Source organism: Sceloporus occidentalis, unplaced genomic scaffold (genome assembly GCF_023333645.1).
Source record: "Sceloporus occidentalis isolate IW3139 unplaced genomic scaffold, rSceOcc1.0.p SCAF_1, whole genome shotgun sequence".
In the NCBI taxonomy this organism is placed as follows: domain Eukaryota; kingdom Metazoa; phylum Chordata; class Lepidosauria; order Squamata; family Phrynosomatidae; genus Sceloporus; species Sceloporus occidentalis.
The window spans coordinates 196,462,860-196,488,707 of record NW_028316981.1 but is presented as its reverse complement, the minus strand read 5'-3'; the positions used below and the strand labels follow the sequence as shown (position 1 = coordinate 196,488,707).

The 25,848-nt window shown below is 42.9% G+C and overlaps 3 protein-coding genes across 3 annotated transcripts; 2 read left to right on the top strand and 1 right to left on the bottom strand.

Annotated features, from left to right (window-relative positions):
- The first annotated feature begins 634 nt into the window (after positions 1 to 634).
- LOC149323181 (NADH dehydrogenase [ubiquinone] 1 beta subcomplex subunit 6-like) lies at positions 635 to 5,327 on the top strand. Its single transcript, XM_089488234.1, has 4 exons — positions 635 to 924; positions 2,604 to 2,696; positions 4,590 to 4,634; positions 5,158 to 5,327. Exons 1-4 carry the CDS (start codon positions 706 to 708, stop codon positions 5,221 to 5,223), a joined length of 423 nt encoding a protein of 140 aa, XP_089344360.1. The 5' UTR covers positions 635 to 705; the 3' UTR covers positions 5,224 to 5,327.
- A 784-nt stretch (positions 5,328 to 6,111) lies between these two features.
- Positions 6,112 to 10,388, bottom strand: LOC149323180 (transition zone microprotein 1-like). Its single transcript, XM_089488224.1, has 2 exons — positions 10,129 to 10,388; positions 6,112 to 6,967 (listed from the first exon to the last, which is right to left on the bottom strand). The coding sequence occupies exons 1-2, from the start codon at positions 10,171 to 10,173 to the stop codon at positions 6,857 to 6,859; spliced, it is 156 nt and encodes a 51-aa protein (XP_089344350.1). The 5' UTR covers positions 10,174 to 10,388; the 3' UTR covers positions 6,112 to 6,856.
- Positions 10,389 to 11,989: 1,601 nt separating this feature from the next.
- TOPORS (TOP1 binding arginine/serine rich protein, E3 ubiquitin ligase) lies at positions 11,990 to 20,850 on the top strand. The gene is made up of 2 exons (XM_089488217.1): positions 11,990 to 12,100; positions 16,314 to 20,850. The coding sequence occupies exons 1-2, from the start codon at positions 12,029 to 12,031 to the stop codon at positions 19,254 to 19,256; spliced, it is 3,015 nt and encodes a 1,004-aa protein (XP_089344343.1). The 5' UTR covers positions 11,990 to 12,028; the 3' UTR covers positions 19,257 to 20,850.
- Positions 20,851 to 25,848: the final 4,998 nt, after the last annotated feature.

Here is a 25,848-nt window from a genome sequence, read left to right as displayed (position 1 = left end):
TTTTCACCATGAAGCAGTAGTTCTAGTTCCCCAAACTGAGCCCTTGAAGGGATTTTGGACTGCAGCTCCCAGAATCCCAGATTATTGGCCAACATGGCTGAGGCTTCTGGGAGCTGAAGTCCAGAATCTCTTCAAGGGCATAGTTTGGGGACCATTGCCATAAAGGTGTCCTAGTTTTGTGCATTTGTGGATGTTACTGCATGGGTCCCCCTGGATGTGTTTTCTAGACTTTTCGTATGTCTATGGCAGTGGTCTCCAAACTGTGCCCTTTAATAAGAGATTTTGGACTTCAGATCCCAGAATCCCAGAATACTGGCCCAGATGACTGAGGTTTCTGGGTGATGTAGTCCAAAATCTCTTAAAGGGCACAGTGTGGGGACCACTGCCATAAAGGTGTCCCTGTTTTGTGGGTTTGTGGATATCACCCCTGGACGTGTTTTCTATACTTTACGTGTGTCTATGTGGTCCCCAAACTGTGCTCTTTAACGGATGTTGGACTCCAGCTCCCAGAATCCCAGGCTATTGGCCCAGATGGCTGAGGCTTCTGGGAGATGAAGTCCAAAATCTCTTCAAGGGCACAGTTTTGAGGAACCACTGATCTATGGGCCTCGGTTGCTGTGGCGCGGAGGTGACGTCACTTCCGGCCCGCGAAGGCTCCCCTGCAAGGTCGCTTGCGGGGGAAGGAAGGAAAGGGGGAGTCGCAAAATGGCGGGCCTGGAGCGCAGCGGGGGCCCTCCGCGGGCGATGATGGGCTACACTGCGGACGAGAAGCTCCGTCTGGAGCAGCTGCGGGAGCTGCGGCGGCGCTGGCTCCGGGACCAGGAGCTGAGCCCGCGGGAGCCCGTCCTGCCCCCGAAGAAGCCCGGGCTGGTGGAGGGCTTCTGGGAGCGCTTCCTCGCCCCAGGAGGGCTATGGAGGAAACAGGTCGGGAAGGCAGAGGGAGAGAGAGGGGGGGCATAGGAGACCTTTGGGGGGACCCTGGGCATCAGGTCACACTCTCTCAGCCTCAGAGGAGGGCCATGGCTAGCCCCCTCTGAGGAAGCCTTGCTAAGAAATCCCTGTGACAGGTTCGCTCTAGGGATGCCAGTATGGAGACACACAACAGCAACGGTATATATGTGTTATACATTCTGTATGTTTACACACATAGACACACAATTTATGCGCACACACACACACACATGTATCTATGTGTATGCATAGGTAGATATAATATTTTACTTCATTCCTGCTAAATTTCAGTAGGTAAAATCTCAGGGGAAGGCAACGGCAAACCTCTGAACAACTCTTGCCAAGGAAACCTTAGGGTCACCTGAAGCGACTTGAAGCTACACAACACAGAGACACAACTATAGATATAGATATACATCACCCATTTTAAAAATCCTTGGTGAAGGCCTCTCAGCCTCAGAGGAGGGCCATGGCAAACCCCTCAGAAGAAACTTGCCAAGAAAAGCTTTTGTTTTGTTTTGTGATGCCCTGCATTTTTCTTGAACATCCTACATCTTGCAGTGCCTTGAAGTTATGGCATCTGGCTATTCTGCTTTTGCAGCCCAATCAATCTAATCCTACGGCATCCTGGGACGTGTAGTTTTGCAAAGCCTCTGCAAAACAGAGGCAGCATGGTGTGGCTAGATCAAGTCAGACACTCTCAAAGTCAGAGGATGGTAATGGGAGAGGTAAACCCCTCTGAAGAAACTTGCTAAAAACACACACACACAAGCCTTAGGGTTGCCATAAGTCAGAAATGATTTGAAGGTACACAACAACAACAAAAAGGTCTTTTGCCTCCTCTGTCAAAGGGTGCTGGTGCCTCACAACACTACAATGTAGGATGGAGCTGTGGCCGTTGAAGTGGTATCACACGGCGTTATTTCTACAGTTCAAAGACATAGCTGCATTAGTCTGAAAAATCAGTATGCAAAGAGATCTTGCAGCACCTTTGAGACTAACTGAAAGAAGCATGAGCTTTGTAGCCTCCTTCCTCAGATGCATTATTTCTACAGTGTAGATGTGCTCAATGTGAGCAATTTGGTATGAGTGATCCCTCACAGTGATGGATATCTATGGCACGTTGGCACCAGACCTTTCTTTTGGAAACAAGATGCCAAGGGCCTGCGGGGATCCCTTGAATCCCAGCTTTCTTTATGCAGAGCCTCAGAAGCTCTGTCTTTTTTGGTCTTCAGGAGCTGAGAGCATTACATAAAACACCTTCCCTGTAACGTCTGAATCTGCTATAAGGCAGAAGCCTTTAAAAACAACAGCGACCCAAGGAAGCTGTCTTCATCTGGCAAAAAGAGATCATGAGCCTGAGAAGTAAAGGATCCTGTATTTAATGTATATATTCATGTATAAGTCTAGAAAGACAGGACACATAAGGAAAAGGAAATGGCAGTGGGAGGGTATATAAAGTCCAGGGGATGCGGCTACTCAAAGGCCAGAGCAGTGGCAATGGGAGTGTGGAGCGAGAGCATCTCTGGAAGTCCACAGCAGTCCAAATTCTGAAATCTAAAACACCGATCTTAATTAAAACCATAATGTTGTGCCATAGGTAAAAGAGAGTATGAGTTACAGAACTAACAAGAGAAATAATTTCTTTTTAGGTATTCAAAAGCTACAACGCTGGAGTATTTGTTTTTGTTCGGTTACTTATTCCTTTTTGGGTTACTCACTACTACGTGAAATATCACCTATTGGTAAGTATGTATGCTTTGCAGCATTTTTTGTAATCTTATTCTAGGGCCTGTTGATGTTGTGTACACAAATACAAGATACATTAATCTTTGTGTTTCCGCTGTACACTTTCTGTCTGCCTCTTACTGAAGATTTTAAATGGCCCTGTAGGAAAACGGGGTGGGAGGCAGTTTTTTAAGTGTGGGAGGTTGGCTTTGTGGCTCAGTGCTGCAGTGGCTTGGTGGAAGAGTTTTAATTTCTCAGCCCCACTTTGAAAGGTACCCGGTTTTGGTAAGTATTGCAGAAACTTTTCGGATGAAGCAGAGTACTTTGTGGTGACGTCTAATTCTTATTAGATGTGTTTTTTCAAGGTAGAAAGTCCTGCCACACTTTGCACTCATAATATGATAGGAGACAGTGATATCCCAGCAATCTTATCCAGATGATTTTTAAATTCTGAATTTTAAATGACAAATTTTAGACATGGATCGTTTTAATAAGTGCACATCTTACTCGTCCTTTCAAACTGATGTTTGTTTGTTAATTGTTGTTGTTGCCCACCTCAGTCCATGGAGAGAGGTGGATAAGAAATAAATATGATGATGATTATGTTGTTGTTATGAAGACAAGGAAGCACTGTTTTCAGCCTAGTGAGTGTGTTCCCCTTTAGGTAGTTCCAAGGTCAGTCCCTACAAATGTCTTGGATGATTTCTTCTTTTCTGGTGAGATGCCAATCGTGAAAAAGCGTCAGGTGGCTCTTACTCTTTGGCATGACTTCTAGATTATTTTTTGTACAAAATGCAGCTCATTTTCATTGGTACCCCTGATATAAGACAGTGAGAGGAATATCTGCTAGGTAAGAACTAGGAATACATCTTATGTTTTGGATCTGGTCATGGAAGGGGACAAACCAAAAGAAAGCACTGTGAATTGCTATATGAATGTGACTAGTGGCCTGTTTTAGATGTCATGGGTCCCTCTTTTCATGCCCTGGTTAACAAATGTAACATGTCTACCATGTATAAAACATAGCATTTATACATACATTGCTGTGCGGGGGGGGGGGGGGGACCAAACATAGGATTGTGCAGGAATAGCATGAGTCGGACTCCTATTTTACTCAAGCCACTTAAAATGGAATACAGTGGGACCTTGCCATGCTAGGGCTTGCCATCCACAGATTTGAGCATCTGTGGAGGGCAAGCCCTATTGTCCCAAATAGTGGTATGTGCCTACAGCTGTACTCGTCATTAAGGACAATGGGACTTGAGGTCCTGCATTTTTTCATATCCATGGGCGGGGGGGGGGGGGGGTCCAGAACAGATCCTCCATGGATACGAAGATCCAACTATATATGCCATTTGGAAAAGGAAAACCCTATGGTCTGTGATTTTCCAGTGAATGCTTAAGAAATTTTCCCAGTTGGTCTCTGTTTTGGCTAGCAATGCTGTAAATGATAATCCACACATATTTAATTGTAATCTCTTGTTGATAAGAACCTATTGTCTGGTCCAAAAGTGTTGTACACCACCATTCTCCCCACAACCCCCATTTCTGGGAATGTCAAAGCTGATCAGACTTGTATCCCATAAATATATGACCACAGAGTCCACTGCTATATACAGAGAAGTTAGTGTTGGGGATAGATTGTATTTAGGAATGGTTACTTTGTCTTTAGGATTTCTGTTGTTGTTGTTGTTGTTCATGTATGCTATTGCTCTTGAATCACCAGCTGATACAGGCTCAAGAATCATATTGCCAAATATAGGTAGTACTTTCTCCCTATTCATGGAAGAGAAGTGTATTTTCACCTGTGAAGGACTTGATTCTTCTTCACAAGCCACAAATGAAACAATATTGAGATGGGAGAATCGTACCACCCCCAGAATCTCATGTTTTAATATTTTCATTTACAGAAACAGCCGTATGGAGTTGTTTCTTCAAAGCCCAAGATATTCCCAGTGAGTTGATTTCATTTTTTCCTTGTGTCAGTTTATTATGTAGAAAAATGAAAGAACTGCGAAAATATATTGGGGAAACCATTTAAATTGAGGGTTTAAATCAGAGTTTGCTGAATTAAATAATGAATGTTAGATGTGATTTAAATTGACTTTATATAATCCACCTCTCTACATAAGGCAAAATAGTACCTACTAAATCAGATTTCTTACCTACATAGATGTATAGGTATGCAATCTGAGAACAACTTTCCAAGGAGAATTTTGAATTCTATTTACATGTGCAGAGCTTGGTATCAGTTCTTATATGAGAGAATTAAATATTCATAATAATATAAAATGAATGTTCTGTAGGAAAATGGACTTCACAAATGTGCTATATGCTAAGAATTTCTTATACATAGGAAAATGCCTCCAAAATGTACTGTGTACCAATAATAGAAAAATGCTGCTTTTTGTTGTGTAAGAACTTTTGTGTTTGGTGTCTTAACTTTATTTTGATGATGGGATTTCTTTAATTTCTTAGGGTGACACTATTCTGGAGACGAATGAAGTTGTTCCTCCACTAGAAATACCAAGCAGCCATCATTAAAAGGCTCAAGACCTCAGAAACCTGCAGGCATTTGTCTTGCTTCCTACTGAAATACATTACATAACTCAGAATCTTATGTAACAATTAAAGTGGCTTCAGGATTACTATTCTGACTTTTTATTTTTGAACTAAATTTGTTATAGTGTTGCCCTTTTCTTTTACTCAGAACAGTAGAGGAGTATACACTACAAAACAATGGACAATTGCCAAATAAATGAGTTTGTTGTGTAAAGTCAGAATAGACCCACTAAATGAATGAGGTTTTGTTAAGGCAGCACCAAGTTCCAGTGTCCAAACAGGAGGTAATAAGCCATATTTACTTGGAAAGAGCTGAACAGAACCAAAGAAGGAAAGAAGCTTAAATTACAGCCGTTTCGTGGAACTCACGGGGAATCCGTTCCAGACCCCCCCCCCCCCACTGCAAGTTCCAAATCTCGCATGTATTCAAGCCTCATAGGCTTGAATGGGGCACTTGTGTGCAGGGTGTGTGCCATGGGCATGCGCCCCATTAAGTTTAATGGTGATCGCCCCTCTGCGGATTTTCAAGTCCATGGATTTCAAGTCCACGGGCTTGGAGGGGCAACTGTACATCTTACTTAATTCAGATGTTCTCAAATGATGGGGCAGGATTCCTGGGGAGGGCGCAAGAGTTGCTCAAGGGGGACCTGAGGCTTGGAGGCCATGATCTCTCTTCCTCCTCCTCCTCACCTTTCTTTATGTGTAAAATTTACACATGTTGAGTTAAATATTAAATTTACTTAACTCAAACTGTTGTAATTTGAATAATGTTATTTGCTTATCAAATGTTAAAATATGAATATACACAAATATGGAAATGAAAATATGGATGCTAAATAAAAAAATATTTTATTGATATATTAGGTTGGGTGTGTGTGCAACATCCACATATAGATGTAAAAGGGAATTTAATTTACACCTTAATGTTAGAAAGTTCAGTAAAAAGTTAATAGAAGCTTTATAAGAGAAGACAAAGTTTAAAATTAACCAGACTTGTATTTCAGACCTTCACTTTGTCACTGCTCAGTGTCAATTTCTGCCTGGATTACAGATTGGACCGTGTAAACATTAGTTAATACCATACTGCAAATCCTGACTCAGGTATCAAAATATTCTTTATTTCCGTACCATTAAATCCTTTATGTGTGTGCAGTTTTCTTGCAACAAATTCAGCTAAAGTTATAGTTGCATAGTTGTTGACTTAGAATTTCTTACTTTAACAGTAAAATAACATTGTGTAATGTTTAAACACAGAATTAACAGGTGACCTCTGCATATATGACTCTCGTTTATTCTAGATGTGCAAGACTGGTGGAGTTTTCTCAGGAATAGCTCTTTTAGGATGCCAGCTTTTGTCATCTTATCTCTAAATTATCAGTATAACAGTTAGAGCAAATGGGGTTAAGTCCACTGAAGTTTCCTTCAAAGAAGATGGTCGTTCCAAGAGCGGTGTTCATTTTATGTTGGGTTCTTGCCATGAGGTCTTGGCGCTGTTATCACAGTTTTGTAAATCTTTTTCAACCCTTGAATTCAGATTTTATAGACTGTGGCTGAAACCATCCTAAATGCCCTGACATTTGTAGATGGCTGTAGAAGGCCTCTGCCATGGTTTGACTCATAGATTCTGCGATTGCATTGGGTAGTCCTCCCTCAGCTGCCATTTGGCTGCTATCCGTGTTGCATAAATAACGTATCCCCACGAAAGCAACACAATGGTAAGAAGTATCTGTTAAAGGAAGATAGTAAAACATCACCATCATCATTGTTACTGTTGTTGTTGTTGTTATATTTATTTGTATCCCACCTTTTTCCCAGCTCAGGACTCAGAGTGGCTTGCAACAAATTAAAAAACATTACAAATGCACAAGATATAAAAGTCAGAATGAGATAAAAGATTAAAACAGTGATGACGAACCTTTTAGAGACCTAAAACCCACTTATTTATCACAAAGTGCCATGTCCCTCTGACTTTCCAGTAACAAACTCTGACAAACTCTATGCTGGGGTGACGGCATGCCCACAGAGAGGCCTCTGAGTGCCACCTCTGGCACACATGCCATAGGTTCGCCACCACTGGATTAAAACATTAAAACACGCACACACCAGCCCAACAATTTCCAGCACATTATTTGGTGGGATGTGTCAGATATTGATCAATCAACTGAAAAGTCTTCTCTTGCCAACAAAAAGAAAGCAGGGAAGGTGCCAGTTTAACTCCTCTGAGAAGGGAGTTTGAGAGCCTGAGGGGCAACCACTGAGAAGGCCCGCGCCTGTGTTCTCAATATATGGAACCTGTGAAGGTGGTGGGGCAGAGGGAAAGCCTCCCCAGCAGATCTCAGGATGGGCTGATTTGTAAGGGAGAATACGGTCCTTCAAATAACCTGAACCATATAGGGCTTTGTAGGTCAAAACCAGCACTTTGAATTGTGCCCAGAAATGGACCAGTAACCAGTGAAGCTGTTGTAACAAGGGAGTTTCCAATAGCGAGACCCCGTTACCAATCTGGATGCAGCTGTTTGGACCAATTGAAGCTTCCTAACACTGTTGAAAGGCAGTCCCATGTGAAGTGTATTACAGTAATCCAACCAGTATGTAACTAGAAAGAACACGTGCAGCTGGCACACAAGCTTTTCCTGTGCAAATGCACTCGTAGCCACCTCTGAAACCTTAGCTTCCTGTTGAATCCAGGAGCACACCCAAGCTGTAGACCTATATCTTCAGAGGAAGTGTAACCCTATCCAGCACAGGCTGAATCCCTATTTCCTGATCTACCTTTTGACTGACAGGAGCATCTCTGTCTTCTTTAGATTAAATTTCAATTTGTCTTCATCCAATCAATAACATGACATTTCAGATACGCTTGTATTTGACACAGATCTCCAAGCAGGATAAAATGGTTTCTCCCAAACACCTCTGGGCAGTAGCTACTGCAACTACAGGTATATCTCATTTAAGAAAGTAGATGTGTTCCTGGCCTTTACTTAAAACAGAAATGTTGGCACCAGAGGTAGAAATAGCATGGACAAAATAGGAGTATGTTCCTACACCGCAAAAAAGAGATGCAGTTCAGCATGTTCAAGCAGACTTTTTATTCAAAACACATTATGTACCCATGAAATTAAAACAAGTGTCAGGTGAGCCCTGGTATAAGTAAACAAAAACACTGCATCTTCTAGAGACCATTTGGAAAGCTTATTCCAAAATGCATCTTGGGACATTTTGGTTTTCTTTCAACAGTCTCCACGTTTCTTGTGCTTACATGCCAGGGTATGTAAGCACATGCAACAGCTACAGTATACAAGGTAGAATCTCATCCTTTCCCAGGTCAAGCTTTAATGGATTGCTTATTGCAGACGCAAAGCTACAACTCAACCTTGAATGTCTTTCTCCAGTCCTTCACTCTCCTAATGCCAGTGTTGCAAGAAATTAAAACAAAAAACTTCCAGCTAGTCAAGGAAAGGAGATGCTTGGCTGGGCTTCCCTAAAAAGACTTTGTGAAAAGAAGCTTCTTTGGCAGAGGCTTTGTTAATTGGGGTATGCGTGTTCTAATCTGCACTGGTTCCTACACTACGGAATTAGGATATAATGGTACTGTAGGCTCTGCTGGGCAAATGCAGCTCCAGAGGTAGCCCCATAAAATATATACCTCAAAGTCTGAGAGGCAGGTGTCTTCAAATGGCCAAACCTGAAGAAAGGGCTGTACTACTAGCTGTTTGCCCCATACCTTTTCCACCATGGATAGGCTTTTAGGTGGGATATAAATTAAACATTAATATTATTATTATTATTATTCCTGGCCGTGTGCCGTAATAAATCATTTGTTCATTATTATTCTCTATGATGGTTCCTAAAATATTTCTCAGATGACTCGCATCTTAAACTCTCAGGACAGGCTAAGACTGGAACCTGAAATGCTTCCTGAGGGACACTAACCATTAGCATTCAAGCTCAAAGACAAACACAAACAAGCCAAAACCACCATATCCAGATATTAAAATATTCTCAAAGCGTCAGATCCCCTCTGATCTTGCAAGCCAAGCAGGGTCAGCCCTGGTTGATAATTGGATGGGAAACATCAGGTACTATAGACTATGATTCAGAGGAAGGAACTGGCAAAACCACCTCTGAGTATTCCTTGCCTAAGAAAACCCTATGAAATGCATGGGGTGGCCATAGGTCCACAGGTGTCATGAAGGAACATAAACAAAGTGTCACAAGGATGCATCTGCACTGCAGGAATAATCCAGTTCAACTGCCATGGCTCTATGCTAGGGAATCCTGGGGTTTGTACTTTGTTGTGGCACCAGAACTCTCTCACAGAAGGGCTGAATGTATCTCACAAAACTACAAATCCCAGGATCTCATAGGATTGAGCTGGGGCAGATAAATTAGGTACCAAACTGAATTATTTCTGCATTGTAGATGCAGCCTATGACTCCAAATAAGTCTAAGGCTGACCATGAAAGGGATGTGTGTGTGTCCTGGGCAGGTTTTAATATCGCAAAGTTCAGACTGCTGCTGCCACACTGAAGAACCAGTGCCGTTTAATTGCCCTGCCTCCATGCTATGGAATCCTGGGATTTGTAGTTTGCTGCGGGCCCCAGAGCTCCCTGACAGAAAAAGCTCAACAACTTGCACAAGTACAATTCCCAGGATTCCATAGCGTGGTTAAAGTGGTGCCAAACTAGCCGTTGCTGTTGTTTTGTTTCCTACTTCTGGCGTCCCTAAGGCGACCTTATGGCGGTCTTTTCTTGGCAAGATATGTTCAGAGGAGGTTTGCCATTGTGCCATCCTCTGAGGCTGAGAGAGTGACTTATGGCCCAAGGGCAGGATTCGAACCCTGCTCCTTAGAGTGGCAGTCCAGCACTGGGCCACTTTGGCTCTTACCAGCGAGTATGTCCACTCCAGCGGGGTCCAATTCACTCGCAGCATTGCCCTCGGAGCAGAGGTGGCCCTAGTTACCACCTTGGTAGCCGCCTCAGGATGAAGCGGCTCTCAAAACGGCCCCTTTCCACAAGGGAAGAACAAGAGAACGCTCAGGTCGCCACTCGTTCAGGCCCTGCTGGAGACTACGACTCCCAGGAGCCTCCGCGGCCAGGCCTCAGGCAAAGGCTGGTGGGAATTGAAGTCCACAAGTCTGAAGGAACGATAGGTTCAGCAGCCCTAGGCTGCATCCAGATTGGAGAAATAACCCGGTTTGGTAGCGCTATGGAATTCTGGGAGCTGGAGTTTGTGGTGGGGTACAGAGCCCACAACAAACTCTAACTCCCAGAATTCTATAGCCTTGCGCCAGACAACAAGTTAAAGCGGTGCAAAACCGGGTTATTTCTCCAGTCTGGATGCGCTGTGGGTGCATGTACAGTGTACAAAAATACAGTTTGACCACGCTTTAAGTGCTGTGGTTCCGTCCTATGGAATCCTGGGGCTTGTAGGGTTGTTTTTTGCAAGGTCTTTAGCCTTCCCTGGTGCCTCACAGCACTATAAATCCCAGGACTCTGTAGCACAGAGCAATGGCAGTTAACGTGGTGTCAAGGGCACTCATGGCCTATTGCCACCACCAGGCCTCTCTTTCGGAAGCCGTAGAAAGGCCTGAAGGAGCCCTTGTATGCTAGCTTTCTTCATGTGGGGGGCTCAGGAGCTCTTGCTTCAGTCTTCAGGAGCGGGAGCATTACATAAAACACGCCTTCCTTGTAACATTTGAATGGCCATGAAGTTGGAAGCGCCTTGGAGGCCCACAACAGCAGCACCAGCTCCTTCCTGACAGTCAGGGGGGCCACAGGCTTGAATTTGCAGGACCTAAGCATAGCAGTGGAGAGCAGGGGATCATAGCATCATAGAGTTGGAACGGACCGCAAGGGCCCTGATCCAGTCCAACCCCATCCTGCCATGCAGGAACTCTCAATCAAAGCATCCTCAGTGACAGATGGCCATCCAGCCCCTGTTTAAAGACCTCCAAGGAAGGAGTTTCCACCACACTCCCAGGGATCTTGGAGATCCCTGGATGGCAAGAAGATGATGATGATTTTATTTCTTGCCCGCCTCTCCTCACGGCTCGAGGCGGGTTACAACCCATCTGAAAACAGAACTGTTTTGTCAAATAAACACATATTACGCCGCATGTCTACACAATATTTATATGACAACACATAGGACAATACACTAATTAAACATAAAACGCAATGTCTCAAGATTAACGATTAAAAGCTGCCGGACGAAACTGAGGCTGTTGCCCTTTGGTCACATCATGAGAAGGAAGGGCTCACTGGAGAAGACGCTGGGAAAGCTGGAGGGAAGGAGAGAGAGAGAGAGAGAGAGGCTGCATCCACAATGGAGGGGTAATAACCCGGTTTGGTAGCGCTTCAACTCTTTGTCTGGCTCACTGCTATGGAATTCTGGGAGCTGGAGTTTGTGGTGGGGCACAGAGCCCACAACAAACTCCAACTCCCAGAATTCCATAGCAAAGAGCCAGATAGAGTTAAAAGCGCTACCAAACCGGGTTATTACCCCTCCAGTGTGGATGCAACCAGGTGGCGCTCTAGTTCTCCTGCCAATTATTGTTGTTGTTGTATTTGTCACCCTATCAGCCCGGAAGCCGGGCCCCGTGACCCTTTCCAAGGGGTTGTGCATCCGGTTCGGCCGGGGTAGGGCAAGGAGCAGGGAAGCAGCAGGGAAGAAGCAAGCCGCTAGCCCCAACGGTGGGGCGGCGGCAGCGGGGTCTTGTCCGCCGTCCCGGAGTGCCGCTCTCCCTCCCCCCCCGGCGAGGCCCTCCTCCCTCTGGCCTTCCCCAATGTGTGACCCGCGGGAGCTACGGAGCCGAGCCTTCGGCGCCAATACTCGCCAGCGCCAACGTTCCAAACCGGTAAGGGAGGGGGGAGGGGGTGAAGGGCTCCGATGGAACGCCGGCGCATCCGGGTTCTCTCTCTCTCTCTCTGAGAGCCCCTCCCTCTCTGAGCCAGGGAGGCATTTGGGTCTGGTCCAGGCAGGGAGGAACCACCCTGGAAGAAACCTTGCCAAGGCAGCCCCTGTTATATATACTATGTAGCCAGAGAGAGCTCTTGTAGCACCTTTGACACTGACTGACGGAAAGAAAGAAACAAGTGGGCAGCATGAGCTTTCCTAGACTTCAATCCTCAGCTGCATTTGGATATAATAATAATAATAATAATGTAGAGAGACCTTATAGCACTTTTGAGCTCATGCTGCCAATTACTTTCAGTCAGTCTCAAAGGTGCTACAAGATCTCTCTACATCATAGTAATAAAATCATATCTGAGGAAGTGGGGTGTAAGTTCAGCCGCACTGGGCTGGTGCTCCACTCTTATTTATCTTCTTATTTTATTTCTCCCACAATAGGATTTCTTCCACAATGGGACTCTTGCAGCCAGTTTAGTGCCCTCAAACAGCAAATCCAAGGAGTGGTGTAAAGGTTTTTAGGGGCAAGGAGACCAGGGTGGTGTCTACTCTGGGTGTGTCTACACCGTAGAAATAATGCAGCTGGGCATCACTTCACACTATTTATTGTATTTATTACATTTATTTGTATCCCACTCTTTTCCCAGGACTGGGACTTAGAGCAGCTCCACAGCATTAAAAACAGTACAATTGAAAACATTCTTTTAAAAAAGTACATTAAAAAGGATGTAAATTATTATGGCATTAAAACAGATAGTTACTAAAAGAATAAAACATATTTTGAAAAGATAAAACTATATATAGGGGGGGGGGAATGTAGTGAATTTTAAAAATGGTCCAAGATCCCAGCCTGTCCTTGAACGCTGCCTGTGTGAACAGGTAGGTCTTCACTTGCCAGCGGAAGACCATCAAGGAGGGAGCCATTCTGATCCATTCCCTGGGAGAGCAGGGAGTTCCAGAGTCTATGCACCCTCTTCTCTCATGTCCCCACCAACTTTGTTTGTGTGGGATGGAGAGAAGCACTTCTCCAGAGGATCTCAGAGTCTGGGCCAGTTCATACCAGGAGAAATGGTCTGCCAAATAGTGTGGACCTGAGCCATGTAGGGCTTTGTAGGTAATAACCAACTCCTTGTATTGTGCCCAGAAGCAACCTGTTAATCTGCTCCTGTTAACAGCCTGGCGGGAAGGAGTAGTAGAGTTGAGTGTTATCTGCATATTCATGATGCCACACCCCAAAGCTCTGGACAACCTCTCCCAGCAGTTTCATGTATATCTTAAACAGCATAGGGGACAACACAGAACCCTGAGGAAGCCCACAGGTCAATGGCCAGGGGGTTGAACATGAGTTCCTCCAGGAAGGAATGGAGCCACTGTAGAACAGTACCTCCAAGCCCCATCCCAGAGAGGTGGTCCAGAAGGATAGCATGATTACACTATCCTATCCTATCCTATCCTATCCTATCCTATCCTATCCTATCCTATCCTATCCTGAGATTTGTAGTTTTGCAAGGTCTTTTTCCCTTCTCTCCCAAACAGTGCTATTGCCTCACGTTACAAATCCCAGGATTGTGTACAATGAAGCCATGGCGCTTAGTGGTGCCAAACTGTATTATTTGTACAGTGTAGATGCATCCTGAGGGCCAGAATAGGATAAAGGTTTGAGTGTTGGAGTGTGATTCTGGAGATTAGGGTTCGATTCTCTTCTCTGCCATGAAACCCCACTGGGTGACCTTGGAGAAGTAACATGCTCTCAGCCTCAGGGGAAGGCAATGGCAAACCTTCTCTGAACAAATCTTGCCAAGAAAACCGTGTGACTTGGTTTTGCCTTAGAGTCATGATAAATCAAAACAACTTGAAGGCACACAACGACAACAAGATGCACTCTGTGTGTGCAACTTGGTCAGAGTGATCGCTCACAAGGATGGACAGAGGCTGGATGGCCATCTGTTGGGGATGCTTTGATTTAGATTTCCTGCATGGCAGGGGGTTGGACTGGATAGCCCTTGCGGTCTCTTCCAATGCTATAATTCTGTAATCTATGGCACATTGACGCATGAGCTTTCATAGACTTGAGCTTCAGATGCATTATTTCTACAGTGTAGATACACTCTGTGTGAGCAACTTGGTCAGAGTGATCCCTCATGCAAATGGGCATCTATGGCACATTGGCACCAGGCCTCTCTTTTGGAAGCAAAAGGCAAAGAAGCTGCAGAAGGACCTAATGGACACCTTGAATCCCAGCTTTCTTCAGGCAGAGCCTCAGAAGCTCTTTCCTTGCTCTTCATGAGCTGAGAACATTACATAAAACCCCTTCCCCATAACATCTGAATCTGATGTAAGCCAGAAACATTTGAAAACAACAAACCCAGAAAGCTGTCTTTTAGATGGTAAAAAGAGATCATGATCCTGAGAAGAAAGAGGTCTAGTATTTAGGCAGTGTGCCGCATAGAAAAATTTAATATGCAATCAACTCTCGCTATCCACAGTTTCTTTATCCACATATTCAACTACCCACAGCTTGAAAATATTCCAGAAATATATAAATGCCAAAAAAGTAAACCTTGAGTTTACCATTTTATATAAGGGACACCATTTTACTTCTACTGCATTTAATGAGACTTGAGCACCCACAAACTTTGTTATTTATGGAAGGTCCTGGAGCCAATCTCTCACTCACAATCTGTGCCTAGAGGAGGTCTTAGTCTCTAAAGAAGCTAAAAGCTGATGTGGTTGTGTAGCCATGGAAGTAGAAAGTTTGGCATAAGTTGTTGCTTATTAAAAATGTGTAATGTGTGTGCATTTGTTTGTGATATAAATCCCAATCTGCCACAGCATTATCTAAGAATCCCCCCCTCCATATATGTGATGCAACAAAAGCATACACTCAGCCTTTCATATCCATGGATTCAAGCATCCACAGCTTGAAGATACTCAAAAAATATATCAGTTCCCAAAAGCAAACCTTGATTTGGCCATCTTATATGAGAGACACCATTTTGTTACCCTGCTGTATATGGTGGAACTTGAGCATCCACAGATTTTGGTATCCACAGAGAGTCCTGGAACAAAACCCCAGGAGATACCAAGGGCCCACTGTACCTTTTGTTTGCTCTTCTAAAATTCTGCTTTCAGTTCCTGGCTGTATGGGTTCCCTCAGAAATAAATCTCACTGACCTGAAGAAAAAAAGGTGCCCAAGTGTAAAATTTGTGGGGTGGCCATAAGTTGACAGGTTACTTGAACGTTTGTGTGTGTGCGCACACCCACCCACCCACCCACTCAAATGAGCATAGGATTAGAGTCCTCTGTTAGATCATATGCATTTTTTTGTCCTAAATGAACTGATTCAGGATTTTCATGGGTTTTAATGGGACCAACTACCATGAGACAATGATGTTTATCACACTATGCTCTTAAAGAGCTACTATTCCAGTGTGACTCCTCTAGCAGCCTCCTGTTGCATGCTGGGATTGGCAGTTTTAAGGAGCTGAACTTCTCTGCCTGAGAATTCTAAATACCCCTCCTTAAAACTGCCAATCCCAGCATGCAACAGGAGGCAGCTAGAGGAGTCACACTGGAATAGTACCTCTTTAAGAGCATAGTGTGATAAACATCTATGTTTAGGACTGCAGCATTAACAATTGAGACCTGAGTCATGTTGCAGCAGGATCCATGGTAGTGTAAATGTAGCTGTTTAAAACAGTTATGGTTTCTCACGATATGGATTCTGGGAAAGCCAGTCATTTTACAAGTACTCACACATAGCCTCTTTCTGTTACCTTGGAAGTGAGAGAGCTGATTTTTAGTGCTACAAGCTTGTGGGGCCCATTGTGCAGCCAGTTTGCCTAACTGTGAGTTCTAGCATGACTGTGCTGGCATATGCGTACACTGTGGTAAAAGTGTATAGGTTCTTTGCCTCCATTTCACCTGCAATCTTCCATCTGGACTGTCATTTCCATTAACTTCAGATACGATTTATGGGATTTACAGTCCACCGATACCTGGAGGGCTACAGTTGTCCACCTCTATTATGTACATTGGCCAATAATTGTATAATCTCATGTATATGTTTAGTTGAAAACAAATGGAGTACTGCTTTTGATCAGCACAAATGAAGCCAAGCACATGTTGATAATTTTTCTCTCCATCGTTTCATTTTCAGAATTTAGCATCACTGACCAACCATCTGGCAACTGATAGCTTTTCACCCAAATTTGGCACAAACAAACTGCATCAGACAATGTCATCATCGGATGCATCGCCAGACTCTAAGTGTCCAATCTGCCTGGACAGATTTGAGAATGTGGCCTACTTGGACCGTTGTTGGCACAGATTCTGCTTCCGGTGTGTGCAAGAGTGGTCCAAAAACAAAGCAGAATGCCCTCTGTGCAAACAGCCTTTTCACTCCATTGTGCACAGTATGAGGTCTGAAAACCACTTTAAGGTATATACAGTAAAGCCTTCAGAAACAGACTCCTTTGCCAATCCTGATGGAAGGAGATTCCGTTACCGGACGACAGTAACAAGGGAACGTCGTGCTTCTAGTTACTCCCGAAGAAATCCCACCACTAGGAGGACAGCATCTCCTCCCGATAATGGGATCTTGTTTGAAGGCCTGTCGGGCCAGACAACTGGACAGCGAAATGCAGAAATAAGTCAAATGATCAGACGGCTTCAATCAAGGCGACAAGCCAACTTAGAGGGCAGATCTATGCGACAAATTCAGGAACAGGAAATTATTAACTTCCGAAGAGCTCTCTATCGTGCTGGAACACGTGTTCGAAGCATTGAAGATGGGGGGCGCTATAGAGACATATCAGCTGAATTTTTTCGCAGGAATCCTGCCTGCCTTCATAGACTTGTTCCTTGGCTGAAGCGTGAGCTCACTGTCCTCTTTGGTGCTCATGGGTCTCTAGTCAATATTGTACAACATATCATCATGAGCAATGTCACTAGGTATGACCTAGAGAGTCAGGCATTTGCAGATGAATTAAAGCCTTTCTTGCTTCATAGGACAGAACACTTTTTACATGAATTTATCAACTTTGCCAGATGTCCTTTTAACATAGAAGCTTATGATCAGCATGCCAATTATGACTGTCCTGCTCCGTCATATGAAGAAGGAAGCCGGTCTGAATCTTCCATTATTACCATCTCTCCAGATGAGGCAGATTCCCAGGAGGCAGAAGGTAATGCCTTCACAGCTGGTACTGACCAGGCACCTTGGGATGATGAAACTCCTGGCCCATCGTACTCCAGCTCAGACCAAGTGTGTGCCACCCTGTCCACTGCTTTGGGTTCTTCAGAATCATCTGATGAAGAACCTTCCACCAACACAGCAGAATTGCTGCCTCAGGTACTACAACCTTCTGTGGAGACGAATGGGGATAGTTGTGATTCCCCCGAGAACTGTGTTATTGTTGGCTATGTGAAGCCACTAGCTGAGAGAACACCTGAACTTGTGGAGCTGTCGTCAGACTCTGAGGAATCTGTTGCTGATGGTGGGAAAGGTGAAGATGTTCAGAAAGTGAAGCCCATCCAGTACCAGAGTTTCAGTGATACCGATGCTAGCGGCTATGCATCCCCATTCTCTCTTGGCTCCAGAGATGGGAGTGCCAGTTGTAAAGCTAATGTGTCCCAATCAAGTAAAAAACGAAAATCCAAAAGGAGTGAAAAAGGCAAAAGTAAAACAAGTGAGAATGGTTGTTTACAAAACTCGCCTACAGAGAGAGATTATGATTATTATGATGATGACTACAGCTTATCCAAAAGAAGGAAATCTGAATCTTACACACAGCATTCTCTCCGAGAGCACCGTGGCTTGAAAAGTAAGAACAAGGATCGTGGCATGGAAAAACAAAAAAGGAGGAGAGAGAGCAGCAGACATAAGCACAAAAAGGACAAAAAGAAGTCAAGGACCCGAGACAAAAGTCTGTCTCGAAAAAGCCAAGTTCTCTCTCTGAGTAATGAAAGCATTGACTCCCAAGAACTAAGCAGATCACGGTCTCATAGCAAGGAATACAGCAAAAGATCAAAGAGCAAAGAAAGCGATAATTATTTCAGAGACAGCTACCAAAGCAAGTATGACTGGGAATATGGTTTTCGCAGCAGAAATACATCCCGAGATAGCTATAGGAGGCGGACTCCATATTCAAGGCATTCTAGCCCAGACTATGGAGTCCGCTCCTTTTCTGAACGGACCAATAATCGAAAACCAAAAGATCATAGCAGAAATTATTACTATGAAAGGAATAGACCAAGAAGTCGGTCCAGCAGCCGATCTCGCACTCCTTCTCGAGGTTCTGATCGAATAAGATCAGAAAAACCCAGCGGCAAAAGGAAATATAAGACCCGTCACCTTGAGGGCACACGTAGAGACAGTGAGGAAACCTCTTCTATAAAAGAGAACAGTATACTTGAAAACCTTTTGCCCAAGCGGCAGGATGCTTACAAAAGGACAGGTAGCATATTGGACAGCCCACCTGAGCCTGAAGTTCTACAGAAAAAGTTGAAAAAAATGTCAAGAAGCCCAAGTGTGGAGATTATTTATGAAGGGATGGCCACAGACATGATAAAGCATCGTAAAAAGAAGAAAAAGTGGGAAAAGAAGCCAGAAACAAACCAAGTGAGCTACTCTCTCCTTTCTTCGCCTGTTGTAATCACAATCGACAGTGACAGCGATAAAGCCAGTGAAATCCAGGATAATACTGAATGTGACAGTAACATCTCCTGGAGTCCTCCAGTTTCATTACCCCAAAATGAGAGGCGGACAGAATCCCCATCATCAGTCTTGGAAGCCAGAGATGGTAATTGTGACACAGCTGCCCAAGCAGAAAATGCAAACAAGGAAAGCAGCGTTACCCCCACAAGGAACGATGTAGGTGACGAAACTCTAAATGGAGCTGAACAGCCGCAGGGAACAGGTAACGTGCATACGCCTTCTGTGACAGACAATAGTAGTGCCCCATTTGGCCCAGGACATGAGCTGAGCAATGGAGAAACAGAGTCTCTCGCACCCTTGCCAACCAACAAAGCGTCCTTGTTACGTCTGTCAAAGCTTAGTGAACATTCATGTCAGCTGGACTTGTCAAAACAAAATGTATAGCTTTGTAATCAATGTTTTATGAACTTTTTTTTAAATAGATTTTTCTGCGGTAGCACCAAACCTTACAGTTTCTGTGCTAAGATTTTATGAAACTACTTCTGTGTGAAGTACAACTGGCCCACTAAATCTAGGAAATCTGCATCCCCAGAGTCAACCAACCATAGTTTGAAAATATTTTTTAAAAAAATTACAGAGAACAAAACCTTGGTATTGCCATTATATATACAGTGCGCCCGCATCATACGCAGGCACATCATACGCAGCTTCCAGCATACGCTGGAAGCCTGCTCTGGAAGAAGCCTTGGCACACCCGGAAGAAACAATGCATTTTTTTTTGTTAAACGGTGGGGTCCAGAACAGATCGCCCACGTAAACAAAGGGTGCATTGTACAGTGAAGGACATCCTTTTGTTACTCCAGCATATACAGTCATCCCTCCAAATTCATGGTTTTGATTATTCATGAGTTTGCCAGCTCCTCCTCCTCCTCCCCCTCACTCCTTTCCATCCCCTTCCTACCCTACCCTCCTTGACTCCTTTTGCATGCCCCCCACCTAGCTTTGTCTTAGGAGGCTAGCATGGGGCCTTCCCTCAGTTCAGGGGCACTGCTGGCAAGCCACCAGGGAGATCTCCCTTATCACTGGGCGCATGCCCTGCCCCCCTCCACCACTGCCAAAGGCTGCCTGCTTGCTTCTCCTCTCTCCCTGTCACGGGGGGGGGGGGAATGGAGGAGAGGACTTGAATATCCATGAAATTTCGAATTCACTGGGGTTCCCGGAGCGGATCCACCACAAATTCAATGGGATGACACTATAACAGGACTTGAACATCTGTGGATTTTAGTATCCAATAGGGTATCCTGGTGCAAAACCCCAGCAGAAACCAAGTGCCCACTGTATGTGTCAACTTGATTTTTTGTACTTCAGCCAAAAGGAAACAATATTACTAGTTGTTGCCACCCCCTTTTTTCAGACTATACGTTATCTGTTCCTTATGCCACAAAATTGTGTTATATTTTCTCTTCTGTAATATAGATCGACAATATCTGCTTTTTAAAAAAAATGTTAAAACTTAGAAAATAATTTTATTGCTATTGGGGTGTGGATTTTTTTAAATGTGAAAACTAGGGGGAATCAATTTTACATTTGTCATAGGCTTAATTTGTATAGTTCACTTTGCCCTGTGCTAAGATAAGAAAACTTTCTCTAAAAATGTAAACTTGGGAAATAAATTCTGTTGGTTTTTTTTTAATTTGAAAGTTGGGGGGGACAGTTTTACTTTTGCTATAGGCTTGATTTGTACAGCTCATCTTGTTCTGTGTGAAGATAAGAAAACCTCTTTTCTATCAGGGATTTTTCTTTTTAGTGTGCACCATTCATAGGCTGAGGTCTCTGTTTCTGCTGTTTCTCTGCCTCAGACTAAACCTCTTGCTTGCTGCCTCTTCCTCGCTTCTGCTGATCTCTCTCTTGTAGGCATATATGTAAGGTTAATTTAGTTTGTTATTTAAATAAATACTTCACAACAGTTTTAAAATAGATTGTTGAAATCTCTTTGAAATGTATTCTCAAATAAAGATTAATTTATTTTTCTTGCATAGCACTGCTTCTTCTCTAGTTTTTGCAAGCTGACTGGACAGTGAATATTCCCGGGGGAAAGTATCACATGCACATGATAGGCCTTTGAAGCACAGGATCTAGAGACAATCTGGCACACTGGTTCCCCTTTATTTTTATGGTGGTGATGGGTTTTTCCGTCTTATAATTATACTTGCATGTTGCCCTGACATCTGTAAAGATAAAGGACCATTTAGAAAATGTATAATCAACAAATAATAAGAATCATCCCTTACTGTTGGTAGGACATGAAATGGTACTTGCTGCATAGAGTGTTAAGACTAAAGATGTAGGATTTCGATTTAAGCAATACAAATTGTTTTTATCTATTGCACATTGCCACTGGAGCCTTGGCAGGCCGAGAGGCAATACACAAGTTCTTCAAATACATCTTTTAAAAAATAGAAGATAAAAACTCTTGGCTGAAACAAACAAACAAACAAATCCTGATTTTTCTTGAAGGTACTATAGTATTTTTCCTCCAGTGTGCTAAAGAACATCTATCATTGAACCAGAACCTGAAAACCAAAAAGAAATAAACTCTTTGCTTAAAATTGAGAAGGAGGGTTCCAATGAAGAATAATGCAAAAGTTGCCTTGTCTTCACATCTTTTTTATTAGTCAGTCTTTTCTTTTAGGTAAAGAGTTCTGAAGGTATTACTACTGCCACTACTACCACCATACTTTCATTTTAGTTGCATTAGCATCATGCTTCCACTGAGTCCGCTAATATCCCTTTCTTGTGTAGGAATGTTGTAGTTTTGACTGCTGAAGCAACAGAATCAGGGACTGAAAGAACACTTGAAAGTATCTGAAGAATTGTCCAAATAAATGTGTTTCCTACATGCCAAGAAACCGTGATGAGAAGAATCCTGGACTGACAGGCATCTTTCCAGTTCAGGACTTATTCACCATAGGACTCACTTGTTTGTGAAGAAAAATGCTGTTTGAAAATGCGGTACTCGATGTAAAAACTGCATGTGACTTTTTTTGCTGTTTCTGTGCAAAATATGTAGTTTCCTCCATACAGTAGAAAGTGCCGGGGGGGGGGGGGGTTTGCGAAAAATACCACAAATTATAAATTTTGCATAGAATTAAGTCCTAAACTATGGATCGTTTTTTAAAAAATGGGCAGTTTTTGAAGACTTTCATGGAACAGGAAGAAAATGGCTCAAATGATTCATTGGCCTGTTACAGACTGCCAAAATAAAGCTGCTTCGGGCCTCTTTGGAGGTGTGCTATTTAAATGATGCATGGGTCCTAAGAGTCGAGAGGTCGCGCCAAAGCCACACTCCATTCCTAAGCATTGGAGTGCAGCTTTGGTGCAGCTTCCGGATTCTTAGGATGCATGCATCATTTAAACAGCATACCTCCAGAGAGACCCGAAGCAGCTTTATTTTGGCAGTCTGTAACAGGCCATTGTTTCCTTCAAGAATAAAATTAGCAAAGAATTACATCCCTAAAGCTGCACTCTCACTTGAGGACTGGAAATATAAAGCACAACTAGTATTCAGTACACCAGAAGTGAGCAAAGTATGATAGCCCTTCAGATGAAGATGTTCTAGCACTCCTCATCTCTAGTTAAGCTAGCTGTGGCTGCTGGGAGCTGCAGTCCAACATCTGAAGGACCACATTATTCTCCTCTGCAGCATACAAGTAGTAATACTGGTCTAAATCTAATTAGTCCCAACTCGAGAACAGCCTCAGAATCAATGGAACTTATAACAGGTGACTTACCAAGTTTCAGTGCATCTGCTCTTGTTGCGACTAGCAACTGGATTTAGGCTATTGGCATTAGGAGCCATTTACGAGTTTTATATAGTTTGAGTTGAACGCTTTCAGTCATTTATGTGGGCATTATTTTGTGTGTATATTGGTATTATATGTTGGGGGTTTGTGTTATTGTGTGTGTTTATTTCTTTATGTCTTCAAATTTGTGTACTGAATACAACATTTTACAAAATTTTAAGAGTCACTGAGATTGCTTAACCCAGTGATGGCCAAGTGCCCAAACTGAAACCCAAAACCCACTTATTTATTGCAAAGTGCCATGTCCCTCTGGCTTTCTAGTAACAAACTCTGGCAAATTATGTGCTGCGGCAACAGCACATGTGCCCACAGAGAGGGCTCTGAGTGCCACCTCTGGCACACGTGCCATAGGTTCGCCATTAACCAATTTTAAGCTCCATGAAAGTTGCCCAAGGACACATCCACCAACTCCAAAATTTAATGTCTGAAAGAAAACTGAGAGCTGCCTGTGCTAGAAACAGACTTCAATATCTTTCTGTTTTCTCTCAAAAGGAACCGTTTACTTAAACGTATAATATATAAAAAAAGTTGGTTGTGGCTGCAATTTTCATATATTTTCTATTTATCCTGGCGAAGTCTTAAAAGATATTTATAACCGTTTATGCAATTCACTGCTAAAACCAACCCCAAAATAGTTACTTTAAAAATTGCATTGATAATTTAAAAGCAATTTTCTGAAATAACCTAATCTGAAGCAATAGGCATAAAAACAACTTAATTATGTCTTTGCCTCAGGCTGTTTGCACAAAGAGAAAGAGTTATATCCCACAACAGGTAAACAGCAAGGCACCAAAGATAAGGCTATCTGGAGTAAAGGGCACTGCCTGCAATACTATCTCACAATACACTGCCTTGTGTTTTACAAGGGCTGCAAACCAGCTCTACAAAAATTAACTGGAATCTGGCTATCAGCATCCAAAGGACTGGCAATTCGACTTAGCATTATTGACTGTTCTTAAGCACAGTGTATGGAAATTAATTCTATAAGTTTCCCAATTTTCATGTATTGATGAGTGACAGTCCCAATCCGAGAAAGCAAAAAGAAATAAGCTCTTTGCTTTAATTGGGAGGGAGGTTTCCAATGAAGAATAATGCAGAAGTTGTCTTCAAATCTTTTCATTAGTTTGTCTGCAAGGGTTAATCCATCCCTCCATGACCTCCAGTTTCATGTCTCAAACAGAAGGCTTTTAGTCCAATCCATCGCTGCTCTATATGTTGTTAAAAGTGTTTTAAAACTGATCCAGCCAACATATCCTAAAATGTTTAATCTGCGTTTAGCAGATTTTTGAAGATGGCAATGATGTTTTGACACTATATGACACTAATGTTGCATAAATTCATCAGTGTGATGGAGCTACATAAAATGGTGTGTAGAGTGTTTGGTCAGCCTAGAAGTGTATTAACAAAGTGCTTAGAGGTTTGTACATAAACTCATGATGATGTATTTAATGTTTGGAAATCCAGCCTCACATGTTAGGTTTGCAGCTCAGTCCTATACTGTATATGCTGACTTGGAATTATGACTCTCAGTCCAGCAGGACTTAGTTCTTGTGTCAGTTTGCTTGCCATGTTGTAGCCAGAGCTTGGAAAGTGGAGATCTAGCTAGATCATGGACACCATAAGCCCACACCCAGAATGGCAACTTATGTATTATATTTAGGTTTAGCACTCAGCTGGGATCCAGATACTGTTGCATTTGTATTTACTTCCTCCCCGTTACCAGGATGTTTTAAAGTGCATTTTTCCTACATTAGGAATCATAGAGTGGGAAGAGACCACAAGGGCCATCCAGTCCAACGCCCTGCCATGCAGGAAATCATAAAACATCCCTAATGGATGGCCATCCAGCCTCTGCTTGAAAACCTCCAAGGAAGGAGACTTCACCACTCTCCAAGGGAGTGTGTTCCACTGTCAAACAGCCCTTACAGTCAGGAAGTTCCTGTAGCTTGCATCCATTGTTCTGGGTGCTATTTTCTGAAGCATCAGTAGTTTGCTCTATCCTCAATGTGGCATCCCTTCAAATACTTAAAGAGGGCTATCTTATCATCCTTTAACCATCCTTCTCCAGGTTAAACATACCCATCTCCCTAAGTCTTTCCTCATAAGGCATGGTTTCCAGATCCTTCATCATTTTAGTCACCCTCCTTTGGACACGCTCCAATTTGTAAACATCGTTTTTGAATTGTGGGGTCCAGAACTGGACACAGTATTCCAGGTAAGGCCTGATTAAAGCAGAATAGAGTGTCACTATTACTTCCCTTGATCTAAACCCTATACATCTATTGATGCAGCCCAAAATCTCATTGGCCTTTTTAGCTGCCATATCACACTGTTGACCCATGTGGTCTAGGACTCCTAGATCCCAGTTCTTTTAATTCAAGCCTAATCAAGTCAAGCTCTTTGTTTTTTAACTCCATTTCTTCACCAGCTTATTCAAAATTAGCTATATATAAGTCAAGATTACCTCCAGTAACATATTTAGAAAGTTTTTTTCGCATCATATAGAGGGAAATCATTAATGTTATTTTTGGCAATATGAGTAATTCTAGAGACTAAACTGGTCATTAATCCCCAAGTCTTCATTTCTATGTCTTGCTTATCTCTGTTATGAGCTTGCTTATTCTTCAGTTCTTACATTTTAATGTCATGTATTTCACTATGATGAGAATTTTCAATTTCTATTAAAAGCCTCTCATGTTTAATTGTGGCAAATTCAATTTCTTTGTCTTGTTCTTTTTGCTTTAATTCTTTTTCTTTTTCTAGTTTCTAGTTATTTTTCTTTTTCTACTCTGGCCATTTAAATTCCCCTTTCTTCCTTTTTGAGTCTAGTCATTTCAAGCCTGACTTTCGAAATCTCCACATTCTTCCAAAATTCAGAAATGGAAATATCAAGGCTAGCCACCATTTTTTTTCCTCTTCCACTATTTCTGGCATCGTTGGAGGCTTGACTTTGTTAGGTGGCATGTTGTTAGTATTTCCCTACAATTATCCAAAATTTTTACCTCAGGAAATACTTGTATCTATCTTTGCCTCAACTATGTATTGAGGTGGCACTTAGTTCCCAACAGCCACTTAGTTATTTCCTACTTTATCCCACAATTTTACCTCAGAAATCACTCTCCAAGTTTGCTTTTTTAATTGTGCTTTTTCTCCTTTTCCTTCTAGTCTCTTAT

Bases quoted from the DNA above. Each gene is read 5' to 3' on its own strand.
- LOC149323181 (XM_089488234.1), top strand. From the start codon at position 706: ATGGCGGGCCTGGAGCGCAGCGGGGGCCCTCCGCGGGCGATGATGGGC. The intron at 925-2,603 runs GTCGGGAAGGCA...ATTTCTTTTTAG, and splicing joins GAGGGCTATGGAGGAAACAG to GTATTCAAAAGCTACAACGC. The intron at 4,635-5,157 runs GTGAGTTGATTT...TTAATTTCTTAG, and splicing joins CAAAGCCCAAGATATTCCCA to GGTGACACTATTCTGGAGAC.
- LOC149323180 (XM_089488224.1), bottom strand. From the start codon at position 10,173: ATGCTGCGAGTGAATTGGACCCCGCTGGAGTGGACATACTCGCTG. The intron at 6,968-10,128 runs GTAAGAGCCAAA...TTCCTTTAACAG, and splicing joins TGGAGTGGACATACTCGCTG to ATACTTCTTACCATTGTGTT.
- TOPORS (XM_089488217.1), top strand. From the start codon at position 12,029: ATGTGTGACCCGCGGGAGCTACGGAGCCGAGCCTTCGGCGCCAATACT. The intron at 12,101-16,313 runs GTAAGGGAGGGG...TTTCATTTTCAG, and splicing joins AGCGCCAACGTTCCAAACCG to AATTTAGCATCACTGACCAA.